Source organism: Purpureocillium takamizusanense, chromosome 1, assembly GCF_022605165.1.
Source record: "Purpureocillium takamizusanense chromosome 1, complete sequence".
Taxonomy (NCBI): domain Eukaryota; kingdom Fungi; phylum Ascomycota; class Sordariomycetes; order Hypocreales; family Ophiocordycipitaceae; genus Purpureocillium; species Purpureocillium takamizusanense.
In genome coordinates, this window is record NC_063068.1 from 4083320 (window position 1) to 4108298 (window position 24979).

The window sequence follows — 24979 nt, forward strand, 5'->3', positions numbered from 1 at the left end:
GGTTTGTGCCAACTGATGCTGCGTTTATCGTCAACGGAGCCAGCATACGATGGACAACACAACAATCGGGCCCGGAAGAGCCCCAACATGGATCGTATCGGCATGCATGGTTTCTAGGCACTGTTGCTGAAATCCCCTCCTCATCCCCAGTTGTCCAATTGAGGCAGAGCCGTTGTCACAGACCGCAGGCTCCAAGACAAATTCATCTGGCAGCGCGGTGTCTTTCTTATTCCAGTCAGTACTCATTCCTATGACAAAAGTGACGAACTTGGAAGCCAAAGAACCAATTCAAGATCAAATTTAAGAGCGCATGGCGTCGGACACGCACAGGAGTTATGCTGCAATGTTGACGCGAAAGCCTGTGAAAGCATTGTCATGGTTTTGACGTGGACAACACGCAACAACCGGCTATACCTTCACTTCAGACTATATCCTCAGCCTAAGTTGACGACGACAACTCATGTAATCTCTAAAAACTCGCGGCTCTTTACCACAAGCTTTTTTTCCTCCTCTGAACCTATCACCTATCTCAGCCTCCTTGAACCTGTCACCTATCTCAGCCCCCTCTCTCTAGTTTCCCCTGTGGTGCCCAGCCACGGTTGTCCAAGGATGTTGTTCTTGTTTCCTCCCAAGGTTTGTTCACAGCCCCTTCGATGCATGCGCTGGGAAACGAGTATAAAAGTACAAAAGTCGGCCAGTAAATGCCCAAACAAGATCCACTCGACAAAGCGCAACATTTGTCCGAGCCTCGCTCAAAGGTCCCTCGTCACGTATGCTTGTTAGCCGAGAGCAGCAACTTGACCACAGAGGAGCGGCCTCGCCTCGGTTCGGTTCGGTCTTGCAAGCGCAGCCGAGCACAACGCCCGCCAATGTGTTACAGGAAACCCGTGCCTTTTGCTCGCATTAGATGTCAAAATGTACGCCAATCGTGCCCCCCCGTCGAGCGTGCAACTTGCCCTGTCCGCGAGATGAGCTCCGCCCTCAACCACGATACAGGCACCAGACACGCGGCCGGATGACGCTTGCCGTCAGCCGCCATGCCCGTTGGGGTTCCGCCGATCGATCTGCTGCTGCTGCTGCTGCTGCACGACCTTGTCCCCGACGGTGCTGGCTGGAGTCGCCGAGGCCGTCGTTCTGTGCGCGGGCCAGGCATTGTATTTGATGTCATAACGCGCCACTGTTTCGTTTGCTCTTTCTGTCTGTCTCTTCTTGTTCCTTCTACAGCGCCATTGTCTTTGCCTGCACAACCACACGTACAAGTCTGCACGGCTTGTGTGATCATCGTCTCCCCGGCACACGCACGCGTGGCGCGGCTTGAAAACAATATCCATCACAGCGACAACGACAATGGCCGCCGCCCCCGCGCCAGCAGGGACAGGCAACGACCGCGTCGTCGTGCGCGTCGGGGAGAAGCAGTTCTTCACGACCAAGACGACCCTCGCGCCGGCGCGCTTCTTCGCGACGCTCTGGGCGCTCGCGGAGCCCGCCGCCACCACCGCCGACGGCGGCGGCGAGGAGTGCGAGTGCTACTTTGTCGACGGCGACGCGGGGCTCTTTGAGCACGTCCTCTGCTTCCTCCGCACGCGGCGCTTCCCGCTCTTCTACAGCCGGCAGCAAGGGTTCGACCAGGGGCTGTACCTCGCGCTCCTGCAGCAGGCGCGGTTCTACCAGGTGCAGGCGCTCGAGGCGTGGATCGCGGAGAAGCGGTGCCTCGACGCCGTGTGGATCAGCTCGCGCGCCGTCAGCGACACGCTGTACGGCGACAGGCAGTTCCTGCACATGCAGGAGAAGCTCTGGGCGAGCGCCGAGGAGGCGCAGGTGCTGTCGCTCAAGGAGACGGGCTCCGCGTCCAAGCAGTGGAGGTGCCCGGGCAACGTGTGGAAGCACGACGGCAACCGGCTGGCCTGCCACCGCGCGAGGTGTCCCGGGGGCCTGACGGGGCTCTCCCTGGCCGACATGCGGACGTGGAAGGTCGAGCTGCGGCTCACGGCCGTCGAGATTCGCGACAGCGTCTTGGACGCCGGGCCGGACCCCCCCCCCGCCGACGGCCCTCCGCCGTACGACTTTACCGACTAAGAAGAAGAAGAGAGGATTGGGATGGGAACATGATGTTTACGGGGCGGCTCTGTGAAGTTGGTGGTGCTCATCGTCAACCCCAGTCAACTCATCTACTAACGTACTACGTTACTTACTATCCTGCTGGTGGTGGTGTTTCAACAAGATCTCCTCGCACGATGCCAAACATGACCAAGTCCACCAGCACGCCCTGCTTCTCGGCCGCGCCGCGCCTGACGCCCTCCCTCCGGAGACCGCTCTTCTCCAGCACGCGCTGGCTGGCGACGTTGTGGGCGTACGCCTCGCCCTCTATCCTGTTGAGCCGCGGCCAGGTCGCGAAGAGCCAGCGCGTGAAGGCGGCCACGGCCTCGGTCGCGTACCCCCTGCCCCAGGCCGACGGCGCGAGGAAGTAGCCCAGGCTCCACGTGCGGTAGAGGATGTCGTCCAAGACGTCGGCGCCGAGCCCGCCGATCAGGCGCGGCTCCGACGACGGGTTGTCCGCCGTGTTGGGCTTGACGAGGACGGCGGCGTGGGTCGGGTGCGTGAGATCCTGCGCCTCGTCGTGCCGCGCGAAGAAGGCGAGCGCCGCGTCCGCCGTGTACGGAGACGGGAAGCGGTCGCTCATGAAGTCGGACACCTCGACGTGGTTGGCCGCCGCGGCGAGGGCGGGCGCGTCGCTGGCGAGGTAGCGGCGCACGATGAGCCGCTCCGTCTCGAAGAGGACGGCGCCCGGCTCCGCGCCCGGCGGGTTGGGAGACTGTAGTATACGATGCGGCGGCGCGGGAGCCATGGCGCAAAAGGGTTGTTGGAGGCAAGAGCGTTGATGTGAGTAGGAGGCGGTTGACTCTGGACTCTTGTATACTATACAGTATAGTCTTTATAGGTGGCAGTTTAGTGTAAGTGAGACGTGACTCATTCCCCCCGGACGCCGGTGCGAATAGCGTCAATTAAGCACCAAGCTTTGGCTTACTTTCACATCCAGCCAGCAGTCAGTCATCCAACTAGCACTAAAAAAAAAAGGGTTCAGTCTTTGTTTATTCTCTCTCTCTCGCAGGGTTCTCTCGTAGGGTTCTCTAGCAGGGTGCTAAATAGAATAGAAAACTCCAAGTTGTCTGTGCTACGATGACTCTACGGGTATCGTACCCGCGATGCCATCATCCTCTCAAAATCACATCCAACGCCTCAACGCATAGAGACTATACGCCGCCACAATGACTACGCACGCGCAGCACGATACTCACTACGAGGCATTCCCATCACTTGCACTCTCGCCGCGCCGGTGTCATTCTGCGGCTTGGCTGCACCGGGGGGGGTGGCCAAACGGCCCCCGTCACCCACAACGTAAGCAGAGCCCATCGACGAGTTCACAAGATGAGTCAAAGTGCCATATCCGCGCGACCGGCAGCAGATGCTCAGTCACACGAGGCGCTGTCTCTTTCTGCGCTCGTCGTCTTCGTCCGCGTCGTGCCGTTGACGCCTCAGTTCGTTGGTCGTCGTCCCCTGAGCGTCCTCCTGCCCCCAGTCTGGAGCGCCGCCGCCGCCGACGAGCAGCGCGTTCCATAGCTCCTCCTCGCCCTGTCCAGGCACGAAGCCATCAAACGGCAGCTGCATCTCGGCATAGCCGCCGTCGTTTGCGTTTGCGTTTGCATCATACCCAGGTTGGGCCGCCGTCGTGTTGTTGCTGTCGAGGAAGAAGCCCTCCACGACTTCGCCCGCGTGGCCCAGCGTCGGCGCCCAGGGGCCAAACGCAAAGGTGGCGAGGTCAGGCTGGAACTCTTCGGTGAGGAACACTGACGGCGAGACATAGCCGGCGACTTGTTGTGTGCTCGGCGGCATGTACGGCGGCGGCCGCATCGGCGCGACGTCTGCCGTGTCGGTTTGCTGCTGATGCTGCTGCCAATGCTGCCAATGCTCCGTCGCCGCGCCCTCGTCGTCGTCGTCGTCGAACGGGTGTAGCAGAGCGTCCATGAGCTCCTTGGTTGGACTTAAGGCGTCCTTTTGCTCGACAAACGTCAGTCTCTCCGCCTCCAGCGGCCAGCGTCGACTCTCCCGCCAGCCCACCTCCCAGAGCAGATCCCGACCCTTCTCCCACGCCGTCGTCACCCTCCTCGCGAGTAAGCTCCGTCCAGGACCCCCTGTGTTCTTTCCCACGGCGGCGCCGTCATCATCGTCGCAGCCGTCGATCTCGGCGGGCACGTCGTCCATGGCCCTCCGCACGCACGCCACGCAGCACGTCGTCTCGCACCGCCGCCGGCTCACCACCTTGGGCACCTTGCACCCGCTCGTGAACGCGGCCCAGTTCCACCGCGTGGCGCTGCTGCTCCCGCTGCCGCCGCCGGAGCCGACATTGCCTTCGAGCCCAGAGCCGCCGCCGCCGCACCCGATGGCGACGGCGTCATCGAGAGTGATGAGCGTGGCGTACGCGGTCTCGCACGGGCGTAGTATGTGCCACCCGATCACGCCGCGGCAGTGAGCGCGCCGGCAGAACACCTCTCGAGCTTCGCACATGGGGGCCTCGGTTAGCTCTTGGGGCGGCTGGCGTACAGCTAGCTGGCTAGCTGCCTTTGGGTCGTCTTTTTCTTCCTCGCGCCCGTGTGTCAGGATGCCAATGCCGCTCACGACTTATACAAGTCGAGACTGGGGGAAGGGGGTGTCGATGCTGCTTGATTATGTTCTTAGTCGAGCCGAGCGGGTTGTAAGTGCCAGTGCATGCATGAACAACTTGATCTTTGCCAACCGCTTGCTTGCTTGCCGCGATGCCCCAGCTTCTCCCATGCCGGATGCGAGAACGGGCGTCATCGTCGGCCATATATACGTGCAGCCCCGGTGCGTGACGAGGCGCGCACGAGACAGTGAATGGAACCCGCTTTCCCTCTCTGCATTGTCGGCAAGAGTACAGAGGGCTCTGTTATTGTTCATCGCGGTCGAGCTACCGGTGGGAAAAACACGCGTGACCCTTTGGCTGACGACACAACACAAATGGTGCTGCTGTGAATCACGTCACGACGCCCTCGTCCAGTGTCTTTGTGCTGACGCGGCTCGCTGGGCAACGATCAGTGAAAGTCGCGCTCATCCTAGCAAAGGAACTCTCATATCGAGCGCTTGAAGGCTCTCCGGCGCGAGGGCCTTTCGCCAAGATGGTGAGCTGCAACAGAACTGCGCAAATCGAGAGGGTGTCAGCATGCTTGGCCCCCAGGCAAGCGCTGTTCTTGTCCTCTCACCAAAATAGCAAGCATACAAAAGCCCGGACATGCTGAGCACTACCTGTGAGACGGTTGCCTAGCGAGGTAGCTAGCTGCTTTATGTCGATATGCCTGCTTAGCTCGTCGTCGATTGTACTCAGGGTCTGTTAATGTGCAACAACGCTTTTCAAAGATGGGACGAGTGTCATCGACTCAGTGAGTCGAGTTGCATGCCTAGGGCTGACGTGTACAGGCGGTGTGGTTCGCGACGATATCTCATGCGCCTATCGATGCACCTGGGATCTCAACCAAGAGTCAACTCGTTGCTTTAGGCACAAGACGGAAAGGGTAGTTCTACCGTCGCGGTATCTACACTAGTCTAGGCTGCGTGTTGGCCGCTGTTGCCATGATCATGTCGGGTGCAGACCCGAGTGAGGTACTCGACGAACGAGAGTAGCAAGAAGCGTGTGAGGCCAGGTGAAATATGATTCAGCTCGAAGGCTCTTCAGAACTACCGACCAGATTGACGCACAAGACGGCCGCACCAGCGGCCAGACCGCCCAACACCAACATCTGAGACCCTTCCAGCAGGCACCTTCGCCAGCTCCGGTCCTCCCCTCGCAGGACCCAGCTCTTGCCGGACCCAAAGGCCATCAAGGCCACGAGGCATAGCCCGATGCTCCAGCGGAGGGCCAGCCCCACCGTCGCGGCGAAGAAGTAGGGGAAGAGAGGTATGATGCCGCCGATGACATATCCCAGCGATATGGAAAGTCCAGAGGCGACGGGCCAGACGGGTAGCTGCGGCGGTTCTGATGGCGGCAAAGGGTCGTGGATCGAGACTTGGCGTCGTTGTTGTCGAAGACGTGCGGCGGCACGAGCGAGGTCGTGGGGGGTCCTTGTCACAGCCTCCAGCATGTCCCGCATGATGGAGTCTGAGAGCGCCAAGGGCTCGAGGTGCTGGCGCACCAGGTCCTCGTCTCGCACCTCAGCGCCTATCCCCTTCTCGTCCAGGCTCTCGCGCGTGCTATCGCCATCGCTCGCCATGCTCGTAGAGCCCGCAGCTCCCTCATGGAGCATGCCTCTCAGTTCCTCCTCGTCGCCTGCAACGTCGCTATGCACGCGTTCACCACCGTGATTGCTCGACGCCGATGGGAGCTCATCAAGGGCAGCCAGGTAGCCACCAATGCCCATGCTGATGCTCCCGGCACAGAGCTCTGCGAGGCCCGCGGAGATGACGGTGTCGGCACGTCCCAGGGAGCTCAGCCCGGCCGTGAGGGCGAAGGGGACGGAGAGTCCATCGGAGAAGCCGAGGGTGAAGTCGGACAGGAAGCGGGTGAGGTACGGGCTTCTTGACTTGGCCATGTCGTCGGATGGAGGTGATGTAGTCGTCCGATGTTGAGTTTGAGCGACGTTGCCTTGCGGAAGGTCCTTGGACGGTGGAGGAATGCAGGAATCGCTCGCGTGTCTTGTCTTACGACGTACCCGGGCCACGAGGCATGCGAACGGCGGGCGGTGGAGCACGTCGGTCTCACAGCGACAGGATGCAATACGATGGGATAACAATGCTGTTGGGTTGGCTGGGTTGACGCGGCAGGGTTGGGTTAACTGTAGAATGCAGACATGTTTGGATGAAGAAATGCTCGTTGAGGAACTGTTGGACGCGCGGCCGTCTCACTGAGTGAAGCACGGGACGCATATATGAAGGGACGGTAACTACGTAGCGCACCAGGGAACTTGAGATGTTGACGCACGTGGTCGGTGTTGGTGCACGCCCCCGTGCCAACAAGAGGTGGAGGGATGGAGGGAGGGAGGCACAACCGGTGCTGTTGCTGGTGCTGTTCCTGCTGCAGGCACTTACAGCATGCGAAGTACTTCGTACCTACCAGGGCCACTGCCGCGCCGCCGTGTCGCTGCGCGGTGCGGTGCGACTTCCGCATGGAAGAAATGGACGAACAAAGACACCGCTTGTACAGTGCCCGCCGCCGTGCACGCCCGGGTCGGTGAGGTGCTGTTTCTACTCGGGGCAGGGTATTGTTTGAGGCGAGGCACAGTACATGACACTCTTTGTGACAGCGGCGGTTCATCTTGTGCCTCAAACGCCGGCGATGACGACAAGAGCGAGCCACTCTCTGCCGCTTCACGTCTCAGGCAGGAGCGATGCGGGCCTTGTCTACAATGATCATTGACCAAGGTACGTATACTGAGGTACTGTAGTAGGGGTACAATATACAGAATCCATTCAGTGGCTCGTGGTTGCACGTCCGGCATTAGTAGTCCATCGAGCACGAGTATCCCTCGCCTTCCTCCTCCTCCACCTCCTCCACCTCCTCCTCCACGTCCATCACCCAGTAATAAGTCAAGTCAGTCTACTACTACGCACGACATGCACCAGGGCATGCCGCGCGCCGAGTCAGTCACCCCGCGCCCGACACATGACAGCATGATCATCACCGCCCCCCGTACACCAGACCAGGTCCACCAATTTTGCCGCCCTCGTCCGTTTGGTGCGCACCCGATGCGACGTTGGACAGCAGGCGCGCGCGCGTTTCCAACCCCCCTCCCCCCCTTCCCCCGGCCGGGTCTTCCTTTGCTCCCCTCCACAGTGGCGGTGCGCTCCGGCGGAACCACCCCCATCGGCTTCCCTTCCTTCCTCTTTCTCCCTAAACCCGGCCCCAAGACCGGCGCTCTCTCTCAACTGCCATTTGATGCTTACTCCCCGTCTTGAAGAAACAGTACTTACTAGTACCAAGTGCGATGCGTGCATTGACCTTCAGTGTCCGCTACCGCTATCGTGTCGGCCCTCATGAGCCCGAGCTGCAGCAACGCCCAAGTGCGCAACCGACGGCCCGAAGAAGGAGGGTCCCACGGAGACGATGCCGTGACAGGTTGCGCGCTGTGCCCGGGGGATCGAGTCCCACCTTGCCGAGAGAGGTAACGAAGCATCAACACACAATAGTCGCGCAACGAGGACGATTTCGACCACTTATGAGCTTGCTTTTGGGCAGGTGGCCTCTGTAGAGGAAGAATTCCAGTAGCCTATCCGGCCCACGATGTAAACTTCGATTTTTTTTTTTCTTCGACCGCGCCGCCGCACAGCCCGTCCCTTCGCCCACGTGCTGGCGCTGCTTAGGAATGATGCCCCTCTGATTCGACGGGGCGAAAGAAACGCCGCTCACGCCTCGGTGTCTGCTTCTGGGTTCTGGGGAGCTGGTGGAACCCCTGTCCCTGCCCTGGAGCTCAGGCTCTCGGAGCAAAGCCCCCCTCCCCAGCCAGCGGGCGGGGGCGGCAAGGATCCAATCCATGCCCATCCAGGTTGTGGATTTGGCAGGGGTCGTGGCAGCGGGCGGGGGAACGGACGGATGCCATGCCCAAATGAGGATGCAGTCGACGCTGACATCCCAATTAGAACTGCAAATGCAAGCGAAGGCTCGCTGTTGCGTCGTGGATCGTCATCATCCCCCGTACCCCAATCTCGCACCCGCATCGCCAACAAGGAGGTCTCCCGCAAAATGGAATCCGCCGCCATCCCATCCTCATTCACCACTACAGGCTTCGTACGTGATACTGTACGAAGTACAGTATACGTGATCGCAGTCCCGTCCCCGCCTGGGTCCGCCCTGGGAAACCCCCCCACACAGACAAGGTATCACGAACGTGCTCTAAACGAAATACTGATACTACTACACGTCGCACCGCCAAGTGCGGACGCAAAGTAACTACTACTGCCGGCTTGGCGGAAGAATGCCCTTGACCGCACTCGCCAAGCCAAGGGAGGGCCCCCAAGACGCGGGAGGATTCAGTGGCGCGGTGGCCTTGGCCCATGTTAATACAACGACTCGCACACATTACACTACGAGCGGCAGCACAATAGCAGATCGCGGCCGCTCCAACCACAGCGCCCGAAGCACCTCCCATTCCAGGAAGGAGGGCACATGTCCTTTGGCCCGGCGTTTTTTTTTTCGCTTTGCGATCCGCCGATTTCAGCCCTCTACTCTGGCCCGTGCCTCGCACTCGTGTCGCGCGCGTCCCTGTATCATGTCTGCGACGTGGCTTCTCGAAACAGAATCTTCTTCGGCTATGTATTCCACTTTATTTCCATGCCGTCTGAACCGAGAAATGCAGTCCGACATATACGGCCGATATGTAGTATCTAAGAGTAAAAAAAGATATGGGCACGGCCCCGCGTGGCGGGGTCCTGGGCAAGACGCCCCGTGGCCCCTGCGCCAAACATGGCCGCCCTCCCTTCGCTGGCTTGTACTATCATGTACTGTGTTGTGCTGGTCGCTGTAATAGCGAGGGCCCATGGCCCATCTCCTCCAAGCAAAGCACCATCGAATGTACAGTGGCATCCCAACTTACTCGGGCTCGTAGCCCTTGGGAGGGTGAATGCCGTCGGGCACCTCGATCGTGTCCGCGTAGTAGGTCGGCGCCTTGCTGTTTGCCCAGGTCTTCTTGACGGACTCGAGAATGGGACGGCCGTGGAAGCTCTTGTCGAGCTTCAGGTTCGGGGCGGGGAAGCGGCTGTTGCCGCCCTTCTCGTTGAAGAAGCCGGCGTACGAGTAGTTGTAGTACATGCCCTGGAGCTCCTGCTCCGACGACCATTTGCGCAGCTTGTCGCCCGTCTTGGCGGCGACCACGTCGTAGACGTTGGCGCCCACGTCCCAGCGGCCGAGCGTGGGCAGGTCCCAGTTGGCGGACACGGAGGCAATCTCCGAGTAGTGGTTGTAAAAGTTCTTGTCCTCGGTGCCGACGAGGTGCTTGGGGACGGCGTCACCCAGGAGGATACCCAGGATGTTGTTGCGCGTCGCGTAGCTCTCGTTCTCGTCCCAAGTGACGAGCACGAGCGTGTTTTGCATGAAGTTCCGGTCCTCGAGAAGGGGCTCCAGGAACTTGCGGCACCAGGCGCCGGCCGTGGTGACATCGGTGTCGTGGCCGTCCGAGGTCATATTGGGGGTGATGAACATCCACTGGGGCAGCTTGTTCTCCTTGAGGTCCTTGTGGAACATGGAGCGCGACGTGTCGATCATGGACAGGTTCTTGATCTGCGACAGGCGCTGCTCCGAGTGCGCGACGCTGTCGTGCATCACGGCGGGGTTGTGCTTGCGCACATAGTCGTTGGCGCCATTCTTCTGGTTGCGGAATCCCATGCCCTCGAATCCCGAGTAGGGCATGTCCTCCTGGTAATGTGCCCAGGAGATGTCCTTGCTCTCGAGCAGGTCAATGACGGTCGACACGTTCAGGGGCGAGCGGTCAAAGTCATCATTCTGCATGCCAAAATAGTCACCGGCAATGGACGCCATGTAGTTGGGCTGGGACGGGTGCGTGACGGCAAAGTAGTTGGACAGCGTGATGCCCTTCTTGGTGAACCACGTGAAGTTGGCTACACCAGCAGTTGTCAGCGACATTGGATGGGGGGGTCCCCGGCGAGACACCGTATTTCAGCTAGACAACTCACGGTCACCGAACGCCTTGTCGTAGTTCTCGTTCTCAAAGTAGATGACGACAAAACGGTCAAACGCCTTGCCCTTGACGTGGCTGGTCGGGCTGCTCGTCTTGGCTGTGGCGGCGGCAGCGGCAACCTCCTTGGTGCCTGTGGCCGTGTAGCGAGTCTCCCATCCCGTCGTGGTAGAATGGGGCTGGCATTTGCCGGCGAGGGCGACGCTGGCCGCGGCCAGGAGACCGGCAGCTTCGAACCGCATGCTGAAGGAACTCGCTGGTGGTCAATGGACGGTTTGACTCGAGAGGCAATGCTGGCTGGCAGGCAGGACATGGCGCAGCGCAGGGAGTGTGTGGGTGTCGTCGCCTTGATATCCACGATGAGGGTGGCGCTGCTGCGCGGCGGGTAGGGAGAGCATCCATGGTATGGTACCTTGGTATACCAACCCGTCCCGGCCTAAGTCAGGTACTTGGTGCGTCGCCAAACAGCCACACCCATATCCGAGTGTCAGTGTGCCGTGGGGACTCTGGCGCGTGCGTGCGTGCGTGCTTGCCGGCCACGCCTTGATCCGCTTCATCCACGCGAATAATGTGACAATGGCTGTGCGGTGACGGGCTCGTCGACCCGAGCTCGGCGCGACCGGCCACTACCACTGTGCCTAGTCTGTCATGACCTTCCTCCCGCGGCTCGGATACCAAGCTCGAACGGCCCACTGCTCGGTCAACGGACGAAGCCGCATTGGAATCCGGGCGACATACTAACTTCAGCACTCAGATGCAGTCTGACAACAAGGTGGCGCACCAGATCGGCCAAGCCTGACCAGGCTAGAACAGCTCCGCTCCACAGGCAATCCACCAAAAGGCCCCGGCAGAGTTCCCCCCTGCTGGAATAAGCCCGGTGTGAGTGGCCAAGGACTTGCAGCGACGGCCGGGGGCGAGATCTGCGGTGCAAGGCCCCCCAGTCGGGGTCCCCTCGGCGAGCCGTCGCTTGATATGCCGAGATGGGAGCACGTGTGCTTTCGTCCACCAGGCTGGCTCTTCAACCAACGCGCGACTCTATCCACTCGTCGTTATTGTTCAGGCTGTCGCCGGCTGGGCCGAATTAGTATCTCTTTGACAGCCAGTGTCGCGTGCCGAATTATCCGTCTGGGAAGGCCATCTGCCCATCGCTTCACGCACGTTTTCCTCCCCGCTTCTTCGTCTTGGTTAGCAAAGTTGTTTGGCGTCGATATCCGGACGACCGCTTCATCGATTCAACCGCAACCCAGGGGCCAGCAGGGCCCTGCCCAATGACATCTGGCCCAAACCTCACGCGCTACAGATTGTTGTTGGGGCCAGCCCAACGTTCCGCCACTGCTGCTGCAAGCATGACCTGCTGCAGACTGGTGTAACCTTGTTGTCCACATGCTCTTCTGCCACATACGTATTGCACCCGGCACGGTCACCCTTCTTCGACTGCTTGTCGGCGCAGGGGAACGGGGGGTCCAACTCCGCTAGGCTCCGCCCGTCTGTCTGTCGACCAGGGCTCGAGCCATGGTGGGTAATGCACCACCCACCCCGTGAGAGCACCACCATCGCGTCAAGGTCTGGCAGCGGCGAGCACGGCGCGTTCATGGTGCCGTCGCAGCATGCTGAGGCGTCGTCGTCGTCGGCGTCTCGCGTTGTGCTCAGCATCATGAGTCCGGATGAGGCCGCCGATGGCGACGAGGAGAACCAGGTCAAGGAGGAAGATCCTTTTCTCCAGCGACAGGCAGGTGATGGGAACGGTCGAGCAGACCTAGAGACGGCAGGCGCAACCCAGCGACGCGCATCCAATTCACGTGCCCTACCAAGTCGCCAGCGTCGCTCACAGGGCTTCTGCAAACTAAGCGTCTTCATCGCCCTCGTCTTCGCCTCGGTCCTTGTCCTTGCCGGTGCCGTCTTACGATTTCCGCCCAACAACACCGCACCCGCCAACGACTCTGCCACTCATGCGGACCACAACCACGGTCATGACGATGAGGGTCAGGGAAGTCACAACGAGGCGCCCCAACAAGATAACCATGACGACGACAAGGCCAAAGTCGTCCACTATCACGAACGCATCCCCAGCGTGGCCCAGCTAAGAGATGTGTCCGAGTATGTGCTCGAACCTCACTGGGATTTCGTCGCACCTCCCGTGACCCGCGAGTACCACTGGACGATACTGGATGCCAGCCTCAACCCGGATGGCGTTTTCCGCCCCATGATGCTCATCAACAACCAGTTTCCGGGGCCCCTTGTCGAGTGCAACGACGGGGACACGCTCATTATCAATATTGTCAACAAAGCCGTCAATGCCACGTCGATTCACTTCCACGGCCTGTTCCAGAATGGATCCAACGCCATGGACGGCACCGTTGGCGTCACACAATGCCCCATCGCACCCAACTCCAACTTCACCTACAAGTTCAATGTCAAGGGACAGTCGGGCACATACTGGTATCATGCACACCACAGCGCTCAAGCGTCAGACGGCTTGTTGGGCCCCGTAGTCATCCACTCCAAGGACGAGCACTCCCTACAAGAGCTGGGGTACGCAACGGATAGGGTCGTCATGGTTCAGGACCACTATCACAACACCACTGCCGAGCTGCTAATGGATTACCTGCAGCCGGACAAGGAGAACGACGAGCCGGTCCCGGACAATGCCCTCATCAACGGCCGTGGCGTGCGTGACTGCGCCGACTTTCCTGGCTATCGCTGTGATAGCAGCAACGCATCCACGCCGGTCCTCGATCTCACTGCCGGTGAGCGTCACCGGCTGCGGCTCATCAATGTCGGTGCATTTGCCGAGTTTCAGATTCAGATCGACGAGCATCCATTCTACATCACCGAGGTGGACGGCACAGACGTGCACCCTGAGCCATTTCATCGTCTCAACATACTCCCCGCTCAGCGGTACAGCATCGTCGTCGAGACTAACCTCACGACAGCAGGCGCTTTCTGGTTGAGGGCGAGGATGGTGGCCCACTGCTTCACGTCTGATAATCCTCGCCTCCAGACGGAGGTGCGGGGCATCGTGCGATACATCTCGCCAAATACTGGGCCGCTCGACGCGGAGCCGAAGAGCAAGAACTGGGAAGACGCCATCGAGGTGATCTGCCGCGACCTAAACACCACGGCACTCCACCCCGTCAAGCATGTCACGCCACCGCCGGCCGATGACTTCATTCCTTTGCGTGCCAGCTTCAGGATCGGGGCGTGGCGACTCTCCCGCGGCTTCTTTAACAGCTCAACGTGGCACGCCAATGCCACTCATCCCTCGCTGCACCGCTTCCTTGACGCCCCGTCAGACGTCCAGGCGCTCGGCATGCCGCTCGGCGTCAACGACCGCGCCTTTGAGCGCGACACAGAGCTAGTCGTGCAGACCACGGGAATCCGTACCGTGGACATATCCATCAACAACTTCGACGACGGCGCGCACCCCTTCCACCTGCACGGGCACAAGTTCTTCGTCCTCGCCCAGGGCCGCAGCGGCTACCCGCCCGCGGGCAGAGACTTTTCCGCCTACCTCGACGCCCACGGCGGTCTGCCCGAGAACCCTTTGCGCAGGGACACGGTGACGGTTGAGCCCTACGCCTGGGTGGTGATCCGGGTCGTGCTCGACAACCCGGGGTTCTGGACGCTGCACTGCCACAACACATGGCACGCCGAGTCCGGCATGGTAATGCAGATGTTGGTCCGAGGTGACGTCGTCAAGGGTTGGAAGATCGACCCACAGCAGAGGGCCATGTGCGGGCGCAGGGGCGTGAACTCGGGCATGCGGCCCGACGACAGCATCTGGTTCGGGTCATTTTAGCAAGCGGCAGGGGAGGAGAAAAGTGGCATGGTGGATTAACCGTCTCCGAAGGAGAGTTGAGGCTTGAACTTGTCAAATAGACACACATGGCGTGGCATGGCGTTTTGGGCGTATCTTGGTTTTCTGCTGCTGCTGCTGCTGCTGCTGCTGCTGCTGCCGCTGTCTCCTTTCATATAGATATCATACAGCACTGACCACACAAGCGGACATTCGAAGTTGTAACACGAATTATATTGGATACCGGACACCGATGCCACTACAGCAAGGGAGCCGCATCTCACGTCTTGTTTCCCATTTCCATGACCAGGCCAGGCCAGGCCACGCGGCACCATGCCGGCCCTGCCATGTGTGCCGTTTGCATACCCAACCCGCGGTCACACACCCCCTCTTTCTACCTCTAGATGTTCTCCCGTAGGGGCAGCAGCGAGGAGCAACGATGCCGCGTCGCCGGCCGCCCTGTACATGAAACAAGCCCAGTCTGGCCGGCGTTGCCTCCCCGCCTTCTAATAGATCCTGTATTTGCCTCGGCCCGCGCTCTCGGCCTCCCAAACCCCCAAAACGCGCAGATTACATGGCTGCTCTCAGCAGCAGACAGATAGCAAAAGAAAAGGTGCAAAAAAAGAGTTGAAATTGGTGATTAGGAACACACAGCAGCCGCTTCCCCCGACTGAGGGGAAAGGGATTGCAAACGCCAACGGCCGTGCAATGCATCTTTGGTGGTGAAAAACGAAAGCCACACAGGGCGCGGCTGTCGGCTGCACAGTCTTCTTCCCGGTCTCTCAAAGGGCCAACGCCAACAAAAGAAATTGCAGAATGCTTGTTTTCCCAGGCCTCGCTATGCATGTATTTGGAAGTGACGACGGTACGGTATGCTCCGCTTGTCCGCATTGCAAACCGTGTCGTCCGCTGACAAAGAAATGGAGGGAGGGAATGTCATGCCTCGGGCCGCACGTAGAAAAGGTCAGCGGCCGGCTACGTTAACGCCGGGGTTGACAAACGCTCGAGAGGCGATGTCGCTAAATCGGCGTACGACATTCGTCGTGCCACCTGTGACCTGCGCCTCGTCGAGAATGAACTTGGAGGCCACGGCCAGTCTGTTCTTCGGGTCCGTTTCGTCCAGGTGCTGCGGGAGAGTACTCCCCAAGCCGGGCCCGAAGTTGGGCGCAAGCTCCCGGACCACAGCGATGGAGTAGAGGACATCGCGATTCTCCCTTCCATCCAGCAGTCGGCGCATCCTGCTCAGCATGTCCTCCCTGGCCTTGACGGCCTGCGGAGAATTCGGGCTGTCGCGCTTGCGCACGAACTCAGCCAAGCAGTACCAGAACTCGAACTGTCGGGATCGGTGCGGGTCTTGGTCGGCAACGGGTGGTGCGAGCGGGTTGGTCATCAGATACTCTCCACAAAGCAGGGTCTCGACAACGTGGAGCCGGTTGCGGGCCTCGGCTGCATCGCCCTCCGGTGGTAGGTTCATGCGGGAAGCGCCATTGGTTCGATCCGGAGTCGCATATGCGGTACATGCCAGCTCCCAAACAATCCTCGTCTCCAGCACGCCCGAGTAAGCCATCTGGGCGTGGTCGTTCGCCTTGACCGCCTCCAGAATCTTGAGGAAGGATGCCATATGCTCAATCAGGTTGGCATCTTTGGGAAAGCTCATCTTGCCGTTCTCCGCGAAGTAATACCACGTCGTCTCAAAGAAGGCGCCGAGCGCCGCCGCGTACATCTCATGATACACCTTTGTAATCTCGTTGAACGTCTCTTCGGTGTGACTGACTTGCTGCGGCGGGGGCGGCGGGCCGAGCAGGTCAATTATCTCGTGGATCTTCATGCTTCTAGCTGCTGTCGAAGAAAGGCGTTAGTAGACAAGGAACGATTCACCGATTCAGAACACCCAACTCACCTCGCGAGTGATTACCGGCAGCCAATTGCGACGGAGGCTTTTGATCGCGTACCCTGGAGCTTTCGGGCAGTGAAGTCGACGGTGGATGGCGGTCGAGGTCAATGCCAGACGGATGGTTGTAGCTTGGCTCCTGCTTGATCGGGGGCGTGTGGTCGAAGTTGGGTTCCTGCTTGATAGAGGGAGGGTAGTCGTAGCTTGGATCGGGTCGGGCAGAGACTGGCGGAGCAACCGTGACGGGCTGGCTGTAGCCAATGGTCGCGGCCGATGTTTGACAGGCAGGGCCTGTGCTCAGGGTCGTGGATGGGCTGGAAGAGTACGAGCTGGGCAGCATGGACGGCTGGGAGCCGTAGGAGTTGCCCAGGCGCGGGCCAGGCACCGCCGTCGAGTGCGAGGCGGGCGCCGGGGGGGTGGGAGACGCGACTGGGGGCTGGCTCACGGGAGCCGGTTGAATGTGAGAATTGGTAGGCGCACCGCCAGCTTGCTGTCTGAAAATGGGGTCGTAGCCCAAGCACTCGCGCTTGGACTTTTTGCAGTTGTTGCACGTCGGGTGCGTCTCGTCGCACTAGAGAGCAAGCGTCAGGTCATCACGCGATTGCCAGGGTCCACGATGAAGATTGACTGCACGCGTGTGCGAAGACAAAGAGATGTGTAGAATGTGGGGCTCTCGGATGTGCCAGCGGCATTGGCAGGGGAGTCGGTGATGCGGAAGAATTTGGAAGAGTTGGGTGTCGCGCGTGAGGAAGGGGAGGGAGAGGTTGGGCTGGAGGGGGTCGAAGACGCGTGACAAGCAAGCGCGGAACAATGGTTGGTGCGATCTGGGCGGAGCTCTCCATAGCACCATCGCCGACAATCTGATATGATATGGTGGTAGCAGCCACGCGCGACCCTTGCTCAAGCACCGCAGAGGCAGCACAAAGTCGACGACGTGTAATACGACGACGGGGCACACAAAATGTACTGAAAGAACAATTCGTACCTTTATCCGTCGCTTGCGACATGTCAAACATCCCGTTTTGGTCCGCCGTTTGATCTCCTGTTTGCCAAACGAGCCAAGTCAGCCACCACGTGCCAGTGAGATGAGAAGCTCCAAAACATTCGCTTCGCCGAGGCGAGACGTACCTTTTTAGGCCCTCTGCTCCCCAGGATGCGGGGGTCGTGGAGCGGGTAGCGCACCATGGGGTCGTGGCCGAGCCCGTAATTGGAGGGTAATGGCACGGAGTGGTGAGGATAGAAGGCGGATGGGCTCGACGCCGACGTCAGAGAAGCGCTCACGCCCATGGACATGGCGTGGTGAAGAGCTGACGGGCCGGAAGGCTGGCCCGCTGCCTGCTGCGACAGGACATCGATGGTGCGCATACTGGGAAGCGACATCGGGGCGCTGGTGGCAGCGGGTATAGTCCTGTAGGCATCGTGATGTTGGGGAGCGGGCGTGGCTGGCGAGTATGAGGAGTAGTGAGAGGGCGTCGAGGGCAAGCTGGTCATGGGCACGTATGCAGCCCCCGGGGGCGATGCCGATGCCGCCGTAACGCCGGCCGGGTAGCCCAAGTGCGGACTATGGTAGGAGGCCGGGATGGCAGGCGAGTGGCTCGACATGTTGCCGTTGGCCTCGGGTTCGGACGCCCGCCTGTCACCGTTATGTTGGGGCAAATTGTCCGCTGCAGCGGCGGCCGTGGCAGGATTGGGGTTGTCGGAGCTGGCGCGCGATCGCGGAGGCGCATTGGCAGCGTCGACTGTAGCAGTAGTCGCACCAGTCGAGCCAGCAGCTGAGGCGGCAGCGTCGTCCGATGCATGTAAAGGAGGCGGAGGGACTTCAGAGGGCGCAATGGCCGACGCGGTAGCTTGGATTGAAGCTGGAACGGGAGCTGAAGCTTCGGGATGGGCGGGAGTCGACGACGACGACGACGAGGGGGCTGTTGCTGAAGGTATTGAAGGCCGCGGCGTTGCCGTTGCAGGCTCTGCAGCTACAGCTGTAGCTCCTCCTGTCGACGCATTGGTTGTTATGAGAGGAGGAGGAGCAGGGCGAGGGGAGGGGAGGCGTCGAGGGGGAGAAGCAGGAGGAGTAGCTGCAGTAGAGGCGACGGCGGCGGCGGCGGCGGCGGCGGCCTCGTGGGAGGCCCGGGCCGGGTCGTCGTCTGCAGGCGACATCGCCGCTGGGTCTGCGTCTCGTTATTTTTAAATTGGAAATTTTTATGGGACGGGCAGCATGAGGAGCATGGGGAGACGAGTTGGGCGTGCGTGTGTCCGTGTCGACAAGCGAGGGAAGGGGTGTGGGAAACTGACGCCCGGGGGTTTGGCCAGACGGGTCGGGTCGGGCGCCGGCCGGACGGTGTCGATTGCGGCGGACAGACTCTTTCTTTCGCGAGCTAGAGGGGAGAGAGGGCGTGACGACGGACGAGGGGGTGGGCGGCAGCGGCGCGGCAGACGGGAGGAACGCGCAGAGTCGCAATGGGTGGTGGTTGCGGCCGGAAGGGGCAGGATGGTTGTCGGTGATGGTGGTGGTAGTGGTGGTGATGCTGCCGTCGCTGCCTCAACCTGCTGCCGTTGCTGCGACTCGGCACGGCTGCCGCTGCCTGCTGCTCCTGAAGGGGTGGAGCGGGGGGGGTCCCAGATTGATTGCAAGGCGAAATGCCCCCCGGGAAGGGCTGCAGCTCGCCGTGTAACGCGCGGTCCAACACGGGCGTGAGGCGTGTGCGTGAGGCGAGTGTGAGGTGAGGTGAGGCGAGAGAGGAAGAGCGCGCGCGCACGCACGCACACACACACACACACACACACACACACACAGACGGGGAGCGCGAGGGAGATTGATGACCCAGCCGCGTGGGGACGGATGGGATTGGGTCGCGCGACAGGGACCCCTGGACGGCCGGTGTGGCTGGTGCGGGCGGGCAGCGCGCGCTGAGAACGAGGCTTCGGTCGCGGCGGGTGCGTGCGTGCGTGCGTGCGTGCGGTTGACGATGGCAGCGCGCGGTGCAGCGGGCCGTCGTCCGTGGTGTTGAGAGCTGCGGCGGGCCGGCGGCAGGAGCAGCGGCAACAGCAGCAGCAGCAGTAGCAGCACAGGCGTTGGGGGACGCGGGGGGGTGGGGGGGCCGCGTCGGTCGCGTCGCCCGGGCTTTCCCTCGGTGTCTACGCGGGGACGAGGGAGAAGAGAAGGCAAGGCAAGGCAAGGCAAGGCAAGGCAAGGCAAGGGGAGTGCGGGCCCGCAGCCTGCTCGCTCACATGACGATGGTGGCGATGGAGGAACGACGAAGCGCGGGAGGTTCGTTGCGAGGAAAGGGATGGAGCCTCACTCAGCCTTGCGGTCGGAGCAAGGAAAAAAAAAGTGTGGACTGGGTGGCCAGGACGAGGTGGCTTCCATGACTGGACAGGCGCTGCTGCCGATGTGGGGGGGGGCGGGCGCACGCATCCGACAGCTACCTGTAGCAGCAGGTAAGGTAGGTGGGCACTGAGGTTTAGTTCGCAGTTGCCCGTTCGTTGATGGGCGGGTGGCTTTGATGTTCCCACGGGGAGCAGCCTAACAGACATGACCTGAGATGCCCTGGCATCTGGGTCGCCATGCTTTGGCGTTTAAAGGTCAATAAACTACTACTAGTACTATAGTAGTACCAGGCAGTGCCTATAAAAGTACGTACTCAGACCGGAAGGGTGGGTTTTTGACGGTTTCCTGTACGTCAGTAACTACCTAAGGTACTTCGTGCTCGGGGACAGGATGGAGCGCACCGGATACCTTACTTAGATGGAGTGGACGAGCCATGGAATTGAGCCGCCTATCGCACCCGTTCGCAACCCGTAGTAGTGCGGAAGGCGCGAAACACCCCTGATGAGAGCTCGCCAGGCGGCTGGGCAACGGCCAACCTCGATCCATCCATGAGCCTTTGTCGCACAACGGCAGGCAGGCGAGCGATTGGCGACCACCTCGGGCCGGCACCTTGCGAGCCACCACTCCGTTCGTACAAACTTCATTAATAATACACACGTACTTCGCATATCACGCCCAGCGCCTGCGGTCTGCGTCGCGCTGGTTTTGCATCACCACGTGCCTCGCCATCATCATCATCATCAGGCTGCAAGCTGCCACCCCGGTCCGCAGCACACGATCGACAAGACGTCCCGCCAACCTGACAGAAACCACCCGGGTAGGTAGGTCCCTGGCTGGGTACACGGGGTAAGGTGGTGCTACCCACGAGATGAGAAGTACATACAAAGTACTGGCAGCACGAGGCAAGTGTGGCTGGTGACGGGAAGGGTGTTTAGCGTTGCCGGGCCCCCTGTCCACCCCTCCACCCCCCTTGGCGCGGGACCCTGGAAATGGGGGCAGCATCCTTCTTTTATTAGAGCCGGGTCCTCAGTCAGTCCCTCTCCTTTCCCCCTTGGGATGGACGTACAAGACGACGTTCAGAGTGGTGGTGGTAGGTATATTAACGAAAAGCTAATAAGGTGACAAGATGACGTGAAGCAATTCCAGCGGTCCGGTCGACGGGGCCGCTGATGAGGTCAAATCTTGGTAGCGGGGCCACGTTTTTTCTTATTTCCTTTTTCTATCCCGTCCCCTGCTTTTCCCTTCTTTTTCAGTTGGGAAGGGGGGAGGGAGCGCTCGCTGCTGCTCAGGGTCAGGCAGGCAGTCAGTCGGCGGTGGCGCTATGGTCGCGCATCACGCGGCAAGGACCTGACGTCGTCGGCTCTTGCTGGGCGGCTCTTGGATGACCAACCGAGGATCGATTCCCACCTTTCCAGCGAGCGAGCGAGCGAGCGGCACATGGGCAGGTGCTGCCAGCACAATCACTCCACTACCACTACCACTGCCGCCGCCGCCCGAAGAGCAGAAGAAGAAGAAAAAAACAGGAAAGGAACCTCAACCTAACAACCCCCACCCACGCGCCTCGCTGCGACCACTCCTCCTCCCGGCAAACATACATGCTACCCTACAGCCGGCTTTCGAAACCACACTAGGCCCGACAATGGCGGCGACGACGACGACGACGACGACGACGACGACGACGACGACGACGACGACGACGACGACGACGGGCCGCTCAACGCACATACGTACATATGGCGAACCATGGAACCCGTGGCGGCAAGGGGAATAGTATGCTCGTACCGCCTTCCGCCTCTGGTGCCCTGCATCCTCTCCATCCCCACACGTGCGTCCGTGAGATTTGCTAGCGTTCGGCCGCGATCCGAGAAGCGACAAACCCCCTTCCTCCTCCTCCTCCTCCTCCTAGTCTTTGGGTAGTTGGGTGGGTGGCCTGATGGCTGCAGACCCCCTTTTGACAGCCGCAGCGCATATGCGGGACAACCCGCCCATACACAAGAGTATGTGCGTATTCACGTTCGTACCGCGTACCAAGTTACAAAACCAGAGTCGTGCAGTACAGTACACGTCTTGGACGGGCCTCGCCTGAACCCTGCTCCCCGTCATGGCTTTTTTTTCTCTCTTCCTCGCGTGCTGCCGAGTTGGCCACTGCACGTGGCTATCCCGAGCCAAGGTCCCGGCGGCATTCGTTCGTCCACGGAGGGGTCTCTTATGATAAAATGTCGAGTTGAGGGGGCGAGATCTCTGCTCCTGCGTGCTTGGAACGGTTGGTACTACCGCCACCACTACTAATACAATACAATGCAGTACTAACGCAGCAGCAGTGACGCGCGACGGGGAACAGATCATCCCCCCCCCCCCCTCTTTGATTCCTGCCCAAAACCCACCAACCGGCTCCATCACCGCGTTCCCCCCATCGCGGCGCGACGCATTCGCGAACGTGCATGAGGCGCGCTCGCAAACAACCATGCCATGCCATGCCCTCCGTCCCTCACCCAGCCTGCGGCGGCTCATCCCACACACTCGTCCCGCCCGCGCGCCCATCCCTCTCTCTATCTTTCCTATGCCTGCTCTCACCTCCCCCCTCTCCCCCCCTGCCGTAACAACGCCCCCCCTCCCCCCCCCGGGCCTGCATAAGCGAGACGTCGTCGCGTCGTTCATCCATCCACCCGCCGCTTCCCCCCTTCCCATCCTTTCGACCACTCGGGCCCTGCCGCCCACGCTTCCGGAATCACTCGCAGCCAAGGACTCCAACGTGGTTCCGGGCGGGGGGATGGGGACAGGGAGCGTTGCATTGCGATACAGATGAGAAACCGCCCGCGTGCCCGCGGCACGAAGCTACCAACTAACGATAGTATAGGTACCTACTCTGTAAGGCCAATACAGTAAAATATACGGTCCGTTATGTGCCTACCTACCTACGTACTCTGCATGTACGCACGTACGTGAGTAAGCGAGCACGTCCCCCCTCGCGAGCCGCCCGCCCGTAGTTGCGCGGCCATTATCATTAGGTAGTAGTATATTGAAACCCGCCAGGCTGTGGTGGCATGGCATGCTAGTAATCAACAGGTGGTAGTTGTTGTAGTAGTAGTAGTTTGTGGTAGTAGTAGTAAGTAGCAGTAGTAGTAGCATTCGCGCTTCTTCTTCTTGTCCTCCTCACACCCCGAGCTGGCACTGCTGCATCAGCGGCTTCATCCTCTTCCAATTGATGCCGGACCGCGACCCGCGTGCGCCGCTTTCGCTTTCGCCTTGGCCACGGGTTTCCTCCTCCCCCTCCTCCTCCCCCACGACCGCCCACGGGCTCCCGTGGCATTCGCCCGCGCCCGCGTCGTGCGTCCACGCGAGACACCACCCCTTCTTGTCGCACCTGCGCTCGCACTCGGCCCCGTCCGCGACGCCCCTCCACGTCTTGGTGTGTTCGTCCCGCGGCCCCACATGGTCCCGGAACCCGCTCCCAGTGCCGGTGGCCCCTCTGGCGGCCGCCGCGCCGTCGCGTCGCCCCGGCCCCGGCCCTGACCCCCGACCGTACAGCTCCCACAGCTGGCCCCAGACGACCGGCCCCGCGACGCCGGCAAACACGCGCCCCGTCTCGGCCATGGCGCCCTCGGCGCGCAGCCCGTGGAAGGAGACAATGGGCGAGCACACGCGGTCGGCGCGGATGCGCGTCACGCGGGGCGCCTCGCCGTTGAAGTAGCGGCAGTAGCGCTCGTCGAGGATGATGCCCAGCTTCTGCAGCGTCGTGGCCACCAGGCGGTCCCCCCACGTCTCGTCGAGCGACTCGCGGTACGCCGCCGCCACCACGTCGCGCCGGTCGAAGAGCGCCTTCATGGCCGCGCCCGACAGCAGCACCGCCGAGCCCCCGTGCGCGAACCGCCCCCGCCAGTCGCCCACGGCGTTGCCAATGTACTGCGGCACCCTGGGGTCCAGGTGGCCGAGCAGGAGCTCGAGCGACTCCTTGACCACGTAGGTGTCGTCGTCGAGGATTATGTACCACTTCTTGTGGGGGAGACGCATGTGCGCAAACTCCAGGCCCATGATGAACTGCCGGGGCGTGTCAGCATACATCCATGCATGTGCGCGTGCGACTCGTCGGGGGGAAGAAGGGGGACCGAGACGATGGAGAGGGAGGGATGGATAAAATTAAACACATACCTTGAGGGCGTCCAGCTCCCAGCCGTACCTGCGTCCCAGCTCGAGGGCCTTTTCCTCGTCGCCGGCCGCCACCGCGCCCTGCAGGGTCCTGTACTTTGCGAAGCGCTGGTGCTCGGCGTGGGCGTCGTCAATCTTGGTCTCCATGACCATGCGGATGGCGTCGTGGACCTCGACGCCCATGACGCCGGCGTCGGTCTCGTTGACCGTGGTCCAGTCGCCCACGACGAGGAACCCCCTGCCCTCGTCGCCCAGCACGCCGCCGGTGCCGCCGCCCGCGCGCGCCAGCGCCTCCAGCTGCGCCGGCACGCGGTGGCGCGTCCCGTAGCCCGTCTTGATCAGGTAGCCCACCTCGCTGCGCAGGTCGACCCGGTACCGCACCGGCCCGCGCAGCCAGGCGTCCGGCCCGCCCGCCGTCGCCTTGCCGCGCAGGTAGTTGGCCGCGCGCGACGCGTTGAAGCCCAGCGCCAGGCGCACGCCCGCGTCGGGCGGCAGCGCGAGGTAGCAGACGCTGAGGGCCAGCGCGAGCAGCAGCGCCGCTAGGCCGAGGCGCCGCCGCACCCGCCGCGGGAGCTTGTACATGGCGAAGCAGAATGCCGCGCTGAGGAGGCCCATGTCCGAGTCGGGGTTTTGACGGCACGGGGTGGTGGATGGAGCGAGGGAGTCAGGCAGGCAGGCAGGCAGGCAGGCAGGCAGGCAGGCAGGCCGGCCCGCGGAGGGGAGGAGAGGGAGAACGTCGTTTCGTTGGCCACTCTCGTCGTCTGTGCGATGGCGGAAAAATTTAAAAAGAGAGAGAGAGAGAGAGAGAGTGAGAGAGAGAGAGACAAAAAGAGCTCCCCGTTTTCAGAGCAAAGTCGCAGAGCCTTGCATTCCTCACGCCGCCCGCCCCCCGTGGGACCCCCCCGGTTCAGGCGAGACAAAAGAGCACCTTGGCTGGAAGCGGTAGCGCAATGTGACGTTTGGGGCTGGGAGATTTCTCAATCCGACTCAACATCGACGAGATTGGGAGGGGGCGTTGAGCGGGCCAGTTGCGGCCACCGGCGTCGGGTCCACGAGCCGAGTCGAGATGGGCGACGTGACTGATGAAGTCCATGATGCATCGGCCCATCCACGGCCGAGGTTGCCTC

The 24979-nt window shown here is 61.3% G+C and overlaps 8 protein-coding genes across 9 annotated transcripts; 2 read left to right on the forward strand and 6 right to left on the reverse strand.

Annotated features, from left to right (window-relative positions):
• Positions 1-870: 870 nt before the first annotated feature.
• JDV02_001264 (uncharacterized protein) lies at positions 871-2076 on the forward strand (the record flags this gene model as incomplete). The annotated part of the gene is made up of 1 exon (XM_047982178.1): positions 871-2076. The coding sequence occupies exon 1, from the start codon at positions 1348-1350 to the stop codon at positions 2074-2076; it is 729 nt and encodes a 242-aa protein (XP_047838140.1). The 5' UTR covers positions 871-1347.
• JDV02_001265 (uncharacterized protein) lies at positions 2051-2885 on the reverse strand. Its single transcript, XM_047982179.1, has one exon. The coding sequence runs from the start codon at positions 2843-2845 to the stop codon at positions 2192-2194; it is 654 nt and encodes a 217-aa protein (XP_047838141.1). The 5' UTR covers positions 2846-2885; the 3' UTR covers positions 2051-2191.
• Positions 2886-3471: 586 nt separating this feature from the next.
• Positions 3472-4563, reverse strand: JDV02_001266 (uncharacterized protein; the record flags this gene model as incomplete). Its single annotated transcript, XM_047982180.1, has 1 exon — positions 3472-4563. One exon carries the CDS (start codon positions 4561-4563, stop codon positions 3472-3474), a length of 1092 nt encoding a protein of 363 aa, XP_047838142.1.
• A 1163-nt stretch (positions 4564-5726) lies between these two features.
• JDV02_001267 (uncharacterized protein) lies at positions 5727-6599 on the reverse strand (the record flags this gene model as incomplete). The annotated part of the gene is made up of 1 exon (XM_047982181.1): positions 5727-6599. One exon carries the CDS (start codon positions 6597-6599, stop codon positions 5727-5729), a length of 873 nt encoding a protein of 290 aa, XP_047838143.1.
• Positions 6600-9209: 2610 nt separating this feature from the next.
• Positions 9210-11252, reverse strand: JDV02_001268 (Acid phosphatase). 2 transcript variants are annotated; one of them, XM_047982182.1, is made up of 2 exons: positions 10693-11252; positions 9210-10617 (listed from the first exon to the last, which is right to left on the reverse strand). In XM_047982182.1, the coding sequence occupies exons 1-2, from the start codon at positions 10934-10936 to the stop codon at positions 9593-9595; spliced, it is 1269 nt and encodes a 422-aa protein (XP_047838144.1). In that variant the 5' UTR covers positions 10937-11252; the 3' UTR covers positions 9210-9592. The 2 variants fall into 2 exon arrangements, with proteins under 2 accessions (XP_047838144.1, XP_047838145.1); XM_047982183.1 differs by having other exon boundaries at positions 9210-10715.
• Positions 11253-11722: 470 nt separating this feature from the next.
• JDV02_001269 (uncharacterized protein) lies at positions 11723-14737 on the forward strand. The gene has a single exon (XM_047982184.1). The coding sequence runs from the start codon at positions 12217-12219 to the stop codon at positions 14491-14493; it is 2277 nt and encodes a 758-aa protein (XP_047838146.1). The 5' UTR covers positions 11723-12216; the 3' UTR covers positions 14494-14737.
• On the reverse strand, positions 14716-19640 carry JDV02_001270 (uncharacterized protein). The gene is made up of 4 exons (XM_047982185.1): positions 17510-19640; positions 17367-17423; positions 16391-16952; positions 14716-16326 (listed from the first exon to the last, which is right to left on the reverse strand). The coding sequence occupies exons 1-4, from the start codon at positions 18533-18535 to the stop codon at positions 15455-15457; spliced, it is 2517 nt and encodes an 838-aa protein (XP_047838147.1). The 5' UTR covers positions 18536-19640; the 3' UTR covers positions 14716-15454.
• A 3028-nt stretch (positions 19641-22668) lies between these two features.
• JDV02_001271 (uncharacterized protein) lies at positions 22669-24948 on the reverse strand. The gene is made up of 2 exons (XM_047982186.1): positions 23856-24948; positions 22669-23744 (listed from the first exon to the last, which is right to left on the reverse strand). Exons 1-2 carry the CDS (start codon positions 24465-24467, stop codon positions 22860-22862), a joined length of 1497 nt encoding a protein of 498 aa, XP_047838148.1. The 5' UTR covers positions 24468-24948; the 3' UTR covers positions 22669-22859.
• Positions 24949-24979: the final 31 nt, after the last annotated feature.

What these genes read in the sequence shown, in the direction of transcription:
- JDV02_001269 (XM_047982184.1), top strand. Translation starts at nt 12,217, where the DNA reads ATGCACCACCCACCCCGTGAGAGCACCACCATCGCGTCAAGGTCTGGC.
- JDV02_001270 (XM_047982185.1), bottom strand. Translation starts at nt 18,535, where the DNA reads ATGTCGCCTGCAGACGACGACCCGGCCCGGGCCTCCCACGAGGCCGCC. An exon ending in GGAGCAGAGGGCCTAAAAAG is followed by an intron (nt 17,424 to 17,509) that starts GTACGTCTCGCC and finishes TTTGGCAAACAG; the next exon opens with GAGATCAAACGGCGGACCAA. An exon ending in TGCCGGTAATCACTCGCGAG is followed by an intron (nt 16,327 to 16,390) that starts GTGAGTTGGGTG and finishes CTTCGACAGCAG; the next exon opens with CTAGAAGCATGAAGATCCAC.
- JDV02_001271 (XM_047982186.1), bottom strand. Translation starts at nt 24,467, where the DNA reads ATGGGCCTCCTCAGCGCGGCATTCTGCTTCGCCATGTACAAGCTCCCG. An exon ending in GGGAGCTGGACGCCCTCAAG is followed by an intron (nt 23,745 to 23,855) that starts GTATGTGTTTAA and finishes ACGCCCCGGCAG; the next exon opens with TTCATCATGGGCCTGGAGTT.
- JDV02_001265 (XM_047982179.1), bottom strand. Translation starts at nt 2,845, where the DNA reads ATGGCTCCCGCGCCGCCGCATCGTATACTACAGTCTCCCAACCCGCCG.
- JDV02_001268 (XM_047982182.1), bottom strand. Translation starts at nt 10,936, where the DNA reads ATGCGGTTCGAAGCTGCCGGTCTCCTGGCCGCGGCCAGCGTCGCCCTC. An exon ending in CGACAAGGCGTTCGGTGACC is followed by an intron (nt 10,618 to 10,692) that starts GTGAGTTGTCTA and finishes CTGCTGGTGTAG; the next exon opens with CCAACTTCACGTGGTTCACC.